We start from the raw sequence: 15,690 nt of genomic DNA, 5'->3' as shown, positions 1-15,690 counted from the left end.
TCCGCTCATCAGTGGTTTTGTGTTTATTGCTGTATAGCTTGTGTTCAACATAGACCCATAAAAAGAAGACGCATGTGTTCAGACCCGGAGAATACGGCGGCCAATCGAGGCCCATGGCAATGGCCTCTAGATAGCGCAGAACCAGAATGCAGTCTCCAAAGTGCTCCTCAAGGACATCAGACACTCTCCTACTTCTGTGAGGTCTAGCTTCGTCTTGTATGAACCACATCTTGTCGAAATTAGGGTCACTTTGGATAATGGCGATGAAATCATCTTCCAAAACCGTCACATTCCGTTCGGTAGTCATCGTGCCATCGAGGAATATCGCACACTACATAGTCACCCGTTGGGGGTGAAGAGACTTCTCGAGTACGAAATGCGGTTTCTCAGTCCCCAAAATACGCCAATTTAGCTAATTGACGAACCCATCCGAATGAAAGTGGGCTTTGTCGCTAAACCAAACAACAATGCGCATACTAATTCCCATCATGGCATGCGGACAACCCTACAGTTTGATCGTCCTAATGCAAAGCATTCCGAAGTTACGATGATTTCTTTCATATAGTACAATGCCTGTCATCCTGTAGGATACTTTAATCAATGTTGACGTTCCTGTCAGGAAGCACGTTGTAAATTACAATCTGTTGCTAATTTTTAGTCATCTCAATGGTAATCAGCAATCCTACGACTGGAGATAAAGGAAATATCTTTCGACTAAGTAAAAAGTGGTAATAGTTACATACTTTTCCAGTAGAAGAAAACTATGATTTTTTTTTTACAGGAATAAAAGAGAAATCTGTTGTCGACAGATGTGAGCCAACGGAAGTATTTCCAAAGTAGTAATTATGGAAACTGAGAATAAACAAGCATAAAAAATAACTGTCGTAACCGAGCAGAGAGAGGTGTCCAAGCCAAGCATAACAATAAAGGTAAAGTTTGTGGTTCAGGCTCTTGACCCGACTGTCGGCCTGACTAAATGTAAGTTGCAGTATTTCTGTTCGCCAGAGGACGAGGAGGGGGAGGGTTTGCACGTCTCTCGCCCGGGCTGCCTTTTATCCCCTGGGAACATCCCCGGTAGTCATTTTGACAGCAGGCTCAGAGAACCTGGGAACGTCCTGGAAGGACTGAAAAGAAGGAAAATCCCCACCTCTGCCGAGGATTGAACAAGGTGAACAAGGTTCGTCCAGAGCAGAAGTATAATTTTTTATCTGCTAGACCACTACGGCCGCACAATAAAAAAATGCGTATCGAATACTGCAAACACCAAGGAAAAGAGCGATAAACAGTGGCGATAGCTTTACATATCCGACGAGTTTGGAGAGATTAAATTACGGCAAAAACATTGACAAAGCTGCATGACACAAGTGAACTGTGAATAAATGAATGTGATTCAAGATTGCATTATACCGCTCTCCCTACGATAGTGGTTCAAATGGTTCAAATGGCTCTGAGCACTATGGGACTTAACTTCTGAGGTCATCAGTCCCCTAGAACTTAGAACTACTTAAACCTCACTAACCTAAGGACAGCACATACATCCATGCCCGAGGCAGAATTCGAACCTGCGACCGTAGCGGTCGCGCGGTTTCAGACTGAAGCGCCTAGAATCGCTCGACCACTCTGGCCGGCCCTACGATAGTGCCTTATAAAAGATGTGTAATACCGTTAACTGCTGTTATTTCGAAGGAGATAAAATGCAGATTAGAGATTGAGAACCGGATAGCAAGCTCGGAATACACATAGATAGGAAAGGAAATCAGCCACATCGTTTTCGGAAAACCATCTGGGTGTGAAGACACAACCTCAAGAGTTGATGATAAAACCTTAGAATCAATTCGACTGGAGAAGACGAAGGGCTTGAGGCTAAACCATAATTCAGCATCTTTAATGAATAACATAGATCTATAAGAAAGTTTCTTGTGCCTAGAGTTTTATAACTGATTTTAGCTGTATTTGGGAAGCTGAATGTGAAATGGAATCAATTTTTATCTAGCTGCTCTACTTTTTAGATCAGTTTAAGAAAAGAAAGGCGTGCAGTTGTATACGATACGTGCAGTTCAAACTCTATTTTGTGCAGTTCTAAATAACTTATAAAACGAACTAATCTAAACTCCTCCCGAGAAGGTCATGAAGGCCCAACGGCACCGACCGTCCGCCATGTCATCCTCAGACCATTGGCGTCACTGGATGCTGATATGGAGGGGCATGTGGTCAGCACACCGCTCTCCTGGTCGTATGTCAATTTCCGCGAGACCGGAGCCGCTACTTCTCAATCAAGTAGCTCCTCAGTTCGCCTCAGAATTGCTGAGTGCTCCCCGCTTGCCAACAGCGCTCGGCAGACCGGATGGTCACCCACCCAAGCGCTAGCCCAGCCCGACAGCGCTTAAGTTCGGTGATCTGATGGGAACCGGTGTTACCACTGCGGCAACGCCGTTGGCTCTAAATAACTTATACAGGCATTGAGTCCGTGTATTGGCCTTATTGTTAGTCCACCGTCCGGTTATTTACAGGAAAATGCACTAGATGCAGTAGGCATCTGGTAAATTAAGTGACCTTCAGCGCTAGAGTTGGCGTTAGTTTGTCAGCCCTGCCAGTACAAGGTAGAGCGAAGTTGGCCTCGAGGGTTTTCCGAGGGCTGTTCGGAAAGACCTTTCTTTCCGAATACGCCTCGTGTTTTTATTTAGGAAAGAGTTAAAACGTATTGTGTTGTAGATTCCTATTGAATAAAATATATAATTGCAAACAGAAAAAAAGTGTAAATCATCCTGATGTGATTTACTACAAATGCGGAGAATGCATTTTGAAAGTAAACAGAAAAACTGTTAGTGACTTCGTAAAGTGAGCTTATCTTGGATACTTTCGTGTTAGGCCTGGTGATCAGGATAAAACTTTGGCGCCGCTTCTGGTGTGTAAAACTTCTACAGAACGTTTACGACAGTGGACTACCAGGAAAAGAAAAACTCTGAAGCTCGGCGTGCCGATGGGTTGAAGAAAACCCAAAAACAATATCGATTACTGTTATTTCTGCCTAGTAAATATTAAAGGAAGCTATCGAAATAACCGTTGCAAGGAGACTCATTCTGATTTAGTCTCTCCAAGTAGTCCTGACCCTGACTCTGAGAAATTGCCGATCACGTCTGTTTCATCAGTTAGCAGAGTTTTGTGAGAACGAGTTTTGTCATTATGATACTAATGAAGACGACAGTGATTATGAGGGATATCAAGAATTCGTTAGCGTTTCAAACCAGAATGAACTAAATGTCCTCACCGAGGTCTCAGCCTGTCAAAAGAAGCTGCTGATTCACTGGCTTCCAGGTTGTACCATAAAAATTTACTGGAACGAGGAACATAAATTACCTTTTACAGGACAAGAGAAAAAGGTCTGCTACCTTTCCTCTGTCAAGAAGACAGTCTTGTATTTTGTCACCAAATTAGAGGATTTCTGGAAAGAATGATTCTTCCTGAACATTTTCCAGATGACTGGGGTATATTTACTGATATCTCAAAAGGAAGTTTGAAATGCGTCCTTCTAGACAGCGGGAACTAAATAGTTCAATACCAATTCCTCAGTCAGCGAAAGTGGAAGAAGAACATAACATCATAGCTTTGGTCTTGCAGAAGATAAAGTATCATGAACATCAATGAGTGATTTGTGTGGACTGAAAAATCATAAACTTCCTCCTTGGTCAGCAAAGTGGTCCACCAAACATCCTTGCTTCTTGTTCCTCTGGGATAGAAAAGGCAAAACATAGCACTGGGTTACAAGACAGTGGCCTAAGAAAGAAAAAGAGTCTTATTAACGACCTCTTAGTTGAAAGAGAGAAAACCACATCTTTCCTCCACTGCAATATCATGCTATGTCTTATACATCAGTTTTAAAGGATAAGAATGGATTATGTTTTGCATGTACAGAGGAAATGCCTCAATTGAGTACGGAAAGAATTAAAGCAGGAATATTTGACGGCCCACAAACAAGGCAATTCATTAAGGATCCCATCTTCGCAAATTCTATGACAAGAGTTAAGCGAAAAGCCTGGACTTCATCCACTGCAGTTGTCGGAAATTTTCTGGACAAATTCAGAGTTGTAAACTATGTTGAAGTAGTAAATATGTTGCTTAACTTTTTCAGATCCTTTGAGCTTAACATGAGTATTAAGATGCACTATCTACTCAGGCACTTACACCGCTTTCCTGAAAATTTAGAAGTCACCAGTGATGAACAAGTTGAATGACTTCACCAGTGCATTAAAGCTATTATGAGCTGCTACCAAGGAAGATGAGATACGCAGACAGATTATTGTTGGCGTGTAAAAAGAGACTATTCCGAAATACATTCAAGAATGTCGCGGAAAAGAACATTCCGAAGTGTTCAGTAGCTAGTTGTTTTTATCGTTGACTTTTTTTCCTTGATTTCTGTATATAATAATATTTGTGTAATGTAATAATAAAAATTCCGCGTAGTATTTTTTTGGTTCATGGACTGAAGTTAAAACAGTATAATGTATATTTCACTGGAATACCGTCTGTTAGAAATTTTAGCTCCTATCCAAAACTAATGCCATATTGAATTTAGGGCATCAGTGAAACAAGTTCCAAGTACCCCGGCACAGAAACAACTTTTGGCCTGTGTAATTAGTGGGAAAATTATCATATACACTTTATGTATGATGTAAGAGTAATAGAGAGATCATAAAAAGGTAATGATTATTCATAAGTGTAATCTTACCCTGATTTTTGCGAGTCGATAACCAGTGGCAATACAAGTTCCTGACCATCACCAAGGTGACGATTTCCATTAAAACCAAGTCTTTTATCAACATGGATGGTTGCGCACTTAGGGATACACCTCCAAGATGAAGTTTACCGTTAGGAAGACTCCAGTACTCTACAATTTAACGTTCCAGAATGGTCCTTCCAGAACTGCTGCTAAAGACGCAGCTTGGTTGGTCATAGAATGTAGGGCTACTTATGTCTGTCGCCTTTGGTAGCTGACGTTTCAGGCAGCACCGAAAGCGAGCAATGATTCATTTTCTGGCTTTTTGAAGTTTCTCGTTCGTCGTGACAACTTAATTAATAACTGTAATCTCCACTTCTGTCCTTAACTTCTGTCAGAAGCTTGAATGTAATCAGAGTGATTAAGCTAAAGGTTAAGATTACGATCATATCGGGAAACTGTAAGGTGGGTTAACCATTTTGGCAAGAGCAGACAATACCAAGGAGCCTATTAGACATACCTTCACCTCAGTCTATTTAGGGAAACCACGGCGAACTTAAATCCAGACGGCTGGACGTAACTTAGCTCCCAGCCTCTCGAAAATCCGAGACCACTGTGTTAACCATCATTCCAACTCGCTCTGTTATTATTTTGCATATGTTGTACTATCCAATATGCAACAGTGTTCAGTAAAATCACCAGACAAATTTCCCTTGACTAGGTACGCAACACACTCGCTACACTAGATACGTTGTCAGAACGAGCAGTAAATTACATTTCAACCAAAATTATTTGTTAGATTTCAATAAGTAGACTGTAACTTAGACTTAAAACATAATATAACAATCACAGTAGAAAAAATGTAACAAAATAAAAAGTGAAAACATAAAAAAACCATAACACTGCAGTAAAAACGTAACTGAGGTATCATACAGTAGTAAAATAAAATTTTAAATATTTTTCGCTGTGCGAATGGCCACAATGTTGGATAGTAAGACATGTAACTGTTCTCATAAAATGTCTGAGTACGGCCCTTGCTTTATTTATGATTATGTCATTTTCGATGTAAACGTCTCGGCATAAGTACAGTTACTGTATTTTCATTCAGTAGTTTTTGATGAGTTGTATTCTGTAATAACTATAGATCGTGTACAAAAAAAAATTATTTGTATGAAAGCACGAAGTAAGCATAACACACGCTGAAAGTAGTCTCGCAGTACTTACACTCTCTTATACATACTGTTATGAACCAGCGGCCGTAACTGAAAAATTTTCGAGGTACAAACCCGCGTCTAGGGTGAAATTATCTTCAGACAGGAAGTCTACCGTATCAGGCATGACTGTTCGATGTCTTTTGATTTCATATAACACTTCAGTCCACTGTGGAGACGTAGTAACGACTCAGTGGCTGTTATGCGGCATGCAAACATTACTGCCAGGCATTTACCCATCAGTTCCTCATGAACGGAAAACATGAAAACTGTGTAAGAGTTTCATGATATAAAATAAAGCGGATGACGGACACGAAACGGATTAACTTACGCAACGTTTTAGTATAACTGAATTAAAAACAGTGGTTGGCTGTTCCAAAAATGGTAAAAAACAGGAATAGCTGTCATAAGAAAGTTAGAGATAAAACATTTCAGAAAGAGAGAGACACAGAAAGTCTATAATACCTGACACAAAACATGTCATATTTCAAAAATATGGAGGAAGTGAAATGTGACATCCTTTCTGAAGCCAGATAAACCACCATCAGATGGTAAAAGCTATAGATCAGAATCACTATTGTGTCACTTACATGAAATCTTTGAAAGAATATTTTTGAATATTTGTACTACATGATGGAGCCATCAGTAATTCATCAGAAGACCTGTTTCAGATCAATAAAGGGTTGCACATACATTCCTAAATCTTAATCCAGTACAGTAAACAGATTATGGGTTCGAAACATGCAATATTACAATTGTAGCTTTCATCTACCTAGCATCTGGTTACGACTCTATCAATCGTCGTATATTAACAAAAGGAAAAGATTTGTTGACTTTTCAAAGGATCTACGGTTTCACCAAAACTCATTGAAAAATTATTCGGAAGCAGAAGGTTCAGTATATACTTCAGAGAAAACGTAGCGGATAGCGATATCTGAAAACACACAAGGAGGCGCACTGGACCCTGCTCTTCTCAACTATTATGCTAATGGCCAGTCACTGCTAAACTACACCACGAGTTCATGTCGATCATTTGGCTTCGTCAACTGACTACTTCCTTAGGGGAAGCTCTTCTAGAAATTACAGTAACGATCAACTTCACTGAAACCCAGCTAAAGCTCAAATGCGTGATTTTCCTCTTAAAGAAGGGCAGGCACATTGTAATTTCAGTGTCTCAAGACTTGGAGAAATTTTTGATGCTATCCCATTTCGAAAATAATTTGGTGTCACACGTTACTGTACCTTGAAATCCAAACAGTATTGCCGTAACACAAGGATGAAATTAGAATCCAGGAATAGCGTCCTTACAAAGATAACTGGTAGTACTTTTGGCTGTCATTCACGAACTTTAAGAACAACGGCATTATCTAGTCTGTCATACTCCGTAACAGAATACGGATGTCCCGTCCGGTACTGGTCTGTCTATGGTAAAGAGGAAACGAGGGGCCGAACGTGATATGCAATCTTATTACCAGTTGGTTACTGTCTACACTACTTTCCTACGGGAGGTGTGGCTTTCCCAGACACACGTCGTGAGCTTACAGACGATGTGGAACAAGCCTGATCATAAAGCCTAGTCATGTATTATATCAATATATACTTCCCACCAGGAGATTGAGTCTACTAAAGCTTCGTGAAAACGAGGAACGACAAACAACTCCATCCAAAGTAACAGGAGAAATGAGGAAAGTAAAAGCTGTGAAAAATCCTCATTCTGCTCAGTCATCTCAAAATCTCCCTCCTAGCCATTAATACAAGTGGAAAACTGGTGTACTCTCTGGCACCTAAGATCAGCAGTCAGAAGAACCAGAGGCAATCTCCAAAAATGGGTATTTCCAGTAATCACTAGCTACTGCGCCTGGTGGCAAGAGCAAGTCAACGACCACTTCTGCTTCCCTCTCTGTCCCGCATCCTGCAGCGAGAAATGTCCACGCTGCCTCACGAGAAAAGTGAAGCACGCAGAAGAGGTGGAGGAAACTGAATGAAACTTCACGGGTTGGGAGGGTATGTGGTGTTATTTCAGTAACCACTATGTCGAGTCAAATTTGAAAAGAATTTGGCATTGCAAGCCCACTTATCACCACGGTGTTGCATCCCCTCTAGCGTGGATGCAAGCACTAATTCGGTTCGCTAGTGTGTCATAAAAGCGCTGTATCTTCTCTTGAGGCAAGCTCACTGATCCTTTATATAATACTGGGCACTTCTGATACTGATGATAGTTCCAATTTCATAGAAATCATGTGCTGACAGGTGTGAATCTTGCCGAACTACCAGTTTAATAAGTCATGGTTGCAAAATACTTACACCATTTCTTTACAGAAAAATGGAAAAGCCCTGGTAGAAGCTGATCTTCGGGAAGATCAGTCTGGATTTCGGAGAAATGTAGGAACACGCCAGGCAATACTAACACTACGACATACCGCAGAAGATAAGTTAAGGAAAGGCAAAACTACGTTTATAGCATTTGTAGACTTCGAGGAAGCTTTTGACAATGCTGAATGGAATACTCTCTTCGAAATTGTGGAGGTAGCAGGTGTAAAATACAGGGAGCGAAAGGCTATTTACAGCTTGTACAAAAACCAAAAGGCAGTTATAAGAGTACAGGGGCATGAGAGGGAAGCACTGGTTGAGAAGGGAGTGAGACAGGGCTGTAGCCTAGCGCCGGTGTTATTCAGTCTGCACATTGAGCAAGCAGTAAATGAAACCAAAGAAAAATTGGGAGTAGGAATTAAAGTCCAGGGAGAAGAACTAGAACCTCTGAAGTTTCCCTATGACATTGCAGTTCTGTCAAAGACAGCAAACGACTTGGAAAAGCGGTTGAACGGAAAGCACAGTGTCTCGAAAGGAGGATTATGAAGGTCAACAAAAGTAAGTAAGGATATTGGAACGTAGTATAATTCAGTCAGGCGACGCTGAGCGAAACAGGTTAAGAAACGAGATTCTGAAAGTAGTTGATGAGTTTTGCTATTTGGGAAGCAAAATAATTGGCGATAGATATAAAATGTGGACTGGCAATGGCCAGTAAAGCGTTTCTAAGGAAGAGAAATGTACTAACATCGAATAAAGATTGTTTAAGTGTGAGGAAGTCTTTTCTGAACGTATTTGTAAGGAGTGCGGAGATGTTTGGAAGTGAAACATGGACGCTAAACAGTTTAAACAAGAAGGGAATATAAACTTTTGAAAAGTAGTGCTACAAGAGAATATTGAAGATTATATGGGTAGATCACATAACTAATGAGGAGGTACTGAACAGAATTTTGGAGAAAAGAAATTTATAGCACAATTTGACTAGAAGAAGAGATTTGTTGAGAGGGCACATACTGAGACATCAAGGGATCATCAACTTAATACTGGAGTGAAGCGTATGTGTGTGTGGGGAGGGGAGGGGGTGTAAGTCGTAGAGAGAGACCCCAAGATGAATACAGTTGACATATTCAGAAGAATGTATGTTGCAGTAGTTATTCGGAGATGAAGGGATTTGTGCAGAACAGAGCGACATGGAGAGCTGCATCAAATCAGTCTTCAGAGTTAAGACCACAACAACAACACCTGCTGATACTAGGGCGGAGATGACGTCCCATACACGGTCTGGAGATATTACTGACCACTGGAGTACCTCGTCATCAGACTGTTCGTAGAGACATATTCCACTTGTGGACGAGCATTGTTCTAGTGAAAAACGGCACCACGATACGTCACATGAGATGTAACGCTTGAGGATCCGAGATGTCCGTGCCATACCAAAGTTCTGTTATATTTCCCTTAATCGCTACCAGTCGTGACCTGAAGTCACACTTCATGGCTTCCCACTCCATGATAACAAACACTATACCGCTGTGCTACTCCAAAACATTGAAAGAGTCGGGGGCCCCTTTGCAGGTCGCCGCCATACACTCCTACGAAGATCGTCTGGGGTAGTCCAGGAACTCGATTCATGTCGAACAAAATGCGACGTCATTCATCAAAAGTCCATGTTTCCCAGTCACGACACCAATCCAAACGCAGCCGTGTTGAGCCGTATTGCAGTAGTTCGAGTAACTTTTGAGGTAAGTGATTCATGAAAGGTATAGGTTATTGTTAGCCAGGGCCATTCTTTTGCACGGATTATTGAAAGTCAGATTGCGTTGCGCTAAAAAAATATTGTGTGTCAGTTTAGTGATGATCAGAATAAATAAAGAGAACTGCCTGAGTACGTTCAGTTTTACTCAGCTGTCTTTGTATAAATAACGTAGAAGTTTACTAGCACAGTCATTCATAATTTTTCTAAGGGGACATTTCATACTGTTTAAAACTTTTCCAGATACTGATAATGCTGTCTCATACAAGTACGAATCATGTTCGTACCCTTCACAGTGACCGTTCATCATCTGACCTCGTCGCGCCCATTATATACCCCACCAGGTGTGCGAACAACACTAATGACCATTCTACCAGTCACAGAAAATTGCAACGATAATCATTTACATACCCACCGATGGTGCGTATGTTTATGAAATTACTCTGACATCTTATCTTCTGGGTGCTTCACTACTTTTGTGAGGCATTGTACTCTAGATGTTCTTGAGGTTATCTGATTTGGTCATTCATGGAGTAATCTTCTTGTATTCTGTACATTTTTCTTTGTACTGATATTTCTGCGAAGGAATAAAAAATTCCCAGTGTCCATTTGATGTGAATAAACTACTATGTGATTCATAAGTGGTTCTTAAAATAACCCCTTATTTTGATGGAAGTGACAATTGTCTTCTCGCAACAGCAGATGTAAAAAGGATCGATGCATGTTTCAGATGGTATGGAAGCAAGAGAAGTGTGCTTGCGATATATGACGGACGTGGTGGCCTCCTGTGCGCTGGGAATCAAAGGAGACGCCTTGGAGGACCCGAAGGCGCAAATGCTGCAGCTGTTCCGCAAGCTTTTCCAGCCGGGCTTCGTGACCTTCCTCAAGTTCATGTTCATCACAACATTCCCGTCCTTGGCCATTATGCTACGCCTCAGGTAGGTTGCCTGCTTCTGTCGCTGGTGTAGCCGAAATGTCAGCCCATAAAGTAACAATAAAATATACAAATAGTCTGATACAGAACAAACCTAATAGTTCAGCGTCACAGATATGCTATACATATTTAGGATGTCGTCAACTTTCCATACTCAAAGACGAATATACTTTTACATACACTAGGCATTCATTTTCCGTCCAGGGCGTATTGTCCAGAATAAAATTAAAAATATTTCTCAGCCTTCAGTTGGAATGGACCTGCCTCATTCTGTTTAAAATGTAAATCCATGTGACAAGATTAAGTGTCAGAGTCTGTTTCGCAATGACGGCTCTGTTAGGAATATTGGCTCCAGCAGCATCATAGGCTCGAGCTGTACATGTCTGCTTTCGTGCCCAGCAGCTAATCAGCCACAGAAACAGTTGTATCCTGCGATACTTTACTCAAATGTACCCAAGCATCAACAAGTAATGCGAATTTAAACAACAGTGATTGCAATGCAGTAAATAATAAAACAATAAAGAAGGTTATATACATAATATTGAATGGTTGACGTAGCCAACATCAAAGGATTTATATGGCAATGAAATGATGATTCACTCAATCTAAGCACGAAAATAGATTTAAATGGTGGACTAACAAGTACTGTTTAGTCATGATATAAATTACAATACTACACAGAAGAGCCAAAGAAACTGGTACACCTGCATAATATCGTGCAGCGCGCAGAAGTACCGCAACACTACTTGGCATGGACTTGACTTATATATGTGAAGCAGTGCTGGAGGGAATTGATACCATGAATCCTGCAGGGCTGAAACTTCCTGACAGATTAAAACAGTGTGCCGGACCGGGACTCGAAATCGAGACCTTTGCCTTCCGCGGGCAACTGCTCTACCAACTGAGCTACCCAAGCACGCCTCACGACCCATCCTCACAGCTTCAATTCTGCCAGTACCTTGTCTCCTAACTTCCTAACTTCACAGAAGCTCTTCTGCGACCCCTGCAGAACTAGCACTCCTGGAAGAAAGGATATTGCGGAGACATGGCTTAGCCACAGCCTAGGGGATGTTTCCAGAATGAGAGTTTCACTCTGTAGCGGAGTGTGCGCTGATATGAAACTTCCTGACAAATTAAAACTGTGTGCCGGGCCGAGACTCGAACTCGGGATCTTTTCCTTTCGCGGGCATCTGCTCTACCAACTGAGCTACCCAAGCACGACACACGACCCGTCCTCACAGCTTCAATTCTGCCAGTACCTCGTCTCTTGCCTTACCAACTTCCCAGAAGCTCTTCTGCGAACCTTGCAGAACTAGCACATGGACAAAGCCGTGTATGGGGTCTCCGAGAGAACGAACTTTGCCATACTGAATTCGCCATCGTAACACAGGCTCAGCGTCAGGCGCGATGGTATGGTGTGCCACTGGGTAATTAACACACTCTCCTCTAGCTCTCATAGCTTATAATTTAACAGTGGCCGTTAGACTTATGGTAAGTTAAGGCTGGTGGCTGTATACTATATTCGAAGTCCCCGTGATGTTATCTTTCAACAATATAACGCAAGACATCGTATTAACTCACACTGTCCCAACCTACCTCGATACAAATGGATTTCGGCTGTTCTCTTGGGCACTACGTCCTACATATCTATCCCCGTCTGAAAACAAAATTAATGGTCACGGGTTGTCAAGAGACTCGAACACCATCACTCACGTATAATTGATGAACTATCTGAGCTGAGGCGGCATCTAATGATGTGCTAGAGTCTAACACATACACTCACGACACACTCGAGTGCGAAAGTTGTTACTGTTTGACAGCTGGAGGGACACTAGCGCTCCAAGCGTGAGAACGCAATCACTTAATTAACGAAATAATTGTTATATTTTTGCGTTACATACGTTAGTAAATTAACAAGCGACGTGAGCTATCGTGAAATATATGTAAAATCAGCCCAATAACATTCATTCAGTAACAGGATCTACAACTTATTCATGAAGAAATACCTTTGAATATGTATCTACTTACAACTTATACAGCTAAAATGAAGAGAATATAAACACATAATTCACGTATGACAAGCATATATTTCTTCTGTTCTGTGTTGTCATTATCATAGGTACTTTCCGTGACACTTAAAACAATTTTATGGAGTCTAACGACTTGCTCATTCTTACACATCACTCGACTTTCTAATACAGGAATATTTTTGTAACTGCAATTACATTTGCTTCGAAAACGAATGTGTTGAAGATTCTCGCCATTTGTGGCTCAGGTTTAGCAGCAATTGTGGATTTGGTTTCTTCTATGTGGGCAAAAGGTTTTATTGCTCCTGACGATTTATTACTGCAGCTGTGTGGTTTTTCCTAAGCTACAGTTGTGGAGGTTTAGTTGGTACGTTAAATAATGTAGGTATTACATTACATATAAGCTTCCTACGGTCCATATTTACGGATTGACTGAAAGTGTACCGAACGTTAGGAAAGGTAACGGCACCAGAAAGGTAATTCTGAAGTTACGGTTGATAATGGAATCTGCATCATCAAATAGAAAAGTCAAAATGATCTATGGTGGAATTAAAAACAGGGATGGTAATATTAAGTGTAAAATGGAAATTCCGAGGTTAAATACAGAGGAGAGTGTATAGGTGGAAAGATTACATTGAAGGCCTCTGTGTCGGGGAAGACTTGTCTCATGACGTGATAGAAGAAGAAACAGAAGTCGGTAGGGAAGAGATAGGGGATTCTGTATTAGGATCAGAATATAAAAGAGCACTGGACGACTTAAGATAAAATAAGGCAGAAGGGGTAGATAAGATCCCACCAGGATTTCTAAAATCGTTGTTGGAAATGGGAACAAAACTGTTTATGTTGGTGTGTAGAATGTGTGAGTCTGGCGACGTACGATTCAACGCGTCTACTGTTCAGTCTATACTTCGAAGAAAGAATGGCAGAAATAAAAGTAAGCTATGAGAATGGAATTAAAGTTCAGGGTGAAATGGTATCAATGATACAGGCTCCCAGGTAGATGCTATTTTTCTTGACTTCCGGAAGGCGTCCGATACAGTTCCGCACTGTCGTTTGATAAACAAAGTAAGAGCCTACGGAATATCAGACCAGCTGTGTGGCTGGATTGAAGAGTTTTTAGCAAACAGAACACAGCATGTTGTTCTCAATGGAGAGACGTCTACAGACGTTAAAGTAACCTCTGGCGTGCCACAGGGGAGTGTTATGGGACCATTGCTTTTCACAATATATATAAATGACCTAGAAGATAGTGTCGGAAGTCCCATGCGGCTTTTCGCGGATGATGCTGTAGTATACAGAGAAGTTGCAGTATTAGAAAATTGTAGCGAAATGCAGGACGATCTGCAGCGGATAGGCACTTGGTGCAGGGAGTGGCAACTGACCCTTAACATAGACAAATGTAATGTATTGCGAATACATAGAAAGAAGGATCCTTTATTGTATGATTATATGATAGCGGAACAAACACTGGTAGCAGTTACTTCTGTAAAATATCTGGGAGTATGCGTGCGGAACGATTTGAAGTGGAATGATCATATAAAATTAATTGTTGGTAAGGCGGGTACCAGGTTGAGATTCATTGGGAGAGTCCTTAGAAAATGTAGTCCATCAACAAAGGAGGTGGCTTACAAAACACTCGTTCGACCTATACTTGAGTATTGCTCATCAGTGTGGGATCCGTACCAGATCGGGTAGACAGAGGAGATAGAGAAGATCTAAAGAAGAGCGGCGCGTTTCGTCACAGAGTTATTTGGTAACCGTGATAGCGTTTCGAAGATGTTTAACAAACTCAAGTGGCAGACTCTGCAAGAGAGGCGCTCTGCATCGCGATGTAGCTTGCTGTCCAGGTTTCGAGAGGATGCGTTTCTGGATGAGATATCGAATATATTGCTTCCCCCTACTTATACCTCCCGAGGAGATCACTAATGTAAAATTAGAGAGATTAGAGCGCGCACGGAGGGTTTCAGACAGTCGTTCTTCCGGCGAACCATGCGCGACTGGAACAGGAAAGGGAGGTAATGACAGTGGCACGTAAAGTGCCCTCCGCCACACACCGTTGGGTGGCTTGCGAAGTATAAATGTAGATGTAGATGTAGAATGATCAGATTCGCTGATGAAATTGCTCTCCTCAGTGAAAGTGAAGAAGAATTACAGGATCTACTAAAGGGAATGAACAGTTTAATTTGTACAGAATAAGGTCTTAGAGTGAATCGAAGAAAAATGAAAGTAATGGGAAGAAGCGGAAATGAGAACAACGGGGAATTTAGCATCAGAATCGTTCACGAATTAGATGAAGTTGAGGAATTCTGCTACCTAGGCAATAAAATAGCTCATGACAGACGGAGCAAGGATGACATAAAAAGCAGACTAGCACTGGCAAAAGGCCTTTCCTGGCCAAGAGAAGTCTGCTAGTATCAAACGTACACCTTAATTTGAAGAAGAAGTTTCTGAGGATGTACGTTTGGAGCACAGCATTGTGTGGTAGTGACACGTGGACTGTGGGAAAACTGGCAAAGAAGAGAACCGAAGCATTTGAGGTGTGGTGTTACAGAAGAATGTTGAAAATTAGGTGGACTGATAAGGTAAGGAATGAGGAGATTCTGTGGAAAATCGGCAGTGAAAGGAATTTATGGTAAACATTGAAATAAGAAGGGATAGTACAGTAGGTCATCTGTTAAGATATCACTGAATAATTTCCAGGGTATGAGAGAGAGCTGTAGCAGCTGTGTAGAGGAAGACAGAGACTG

At 41.4% G+C, this 15,690-nt stretch overlaps 1 protein-coding gene and 1 pseudogene across 1 annotated transcript in view; one reads left to right on the top strand and one right to left on the bottom strand.

Moving 5' to 3' along the window:
* LOC124622142 (cytochrome P450 6j1-like) overlaps window positions 1-15,690 on the top strand; it is a 106,611-nt gene that overhangs the window by 43,444 nt on the left and 47,477 nt on the right. Inside the window, exon 5 of the mRNA XM_047147773.1 lies at window positions 10,713-10,920. Coding sequence (XP_047003729.1) covers window positions 10,713-10,920 — 208 coding nt within the window. The remainder of the gene's footprint in view (window positions 1-10,712; window positions 10,921-15,690) is intronic.
* On the bottom strand, window positions 2,321-2,438 carry LOC124623421 (annotated as a pseudogene).

Source organism: Schistocerca americana, chromosome 7, assembly GCF_021461395.2.
Source record: "Schistocerca americana isolate TAMUIC-IGC-003095 chromosome 7, iqSchAmer2.1, whole genome shotgun sequence".
In the NCBI taxonomy this organism is placed as follows: domain Eukaryota; kingdom Metazoa; phylum Arthropoda; class Insecta; order Orthoptera; family Acrididae; genus Schistocerca; species Schistocerca americana.
The sequence above is the reverse complement of the archived record's forward strand: the minus strand, read 5'-3'. Positions and strand labels throughout refer to the sequence as shown.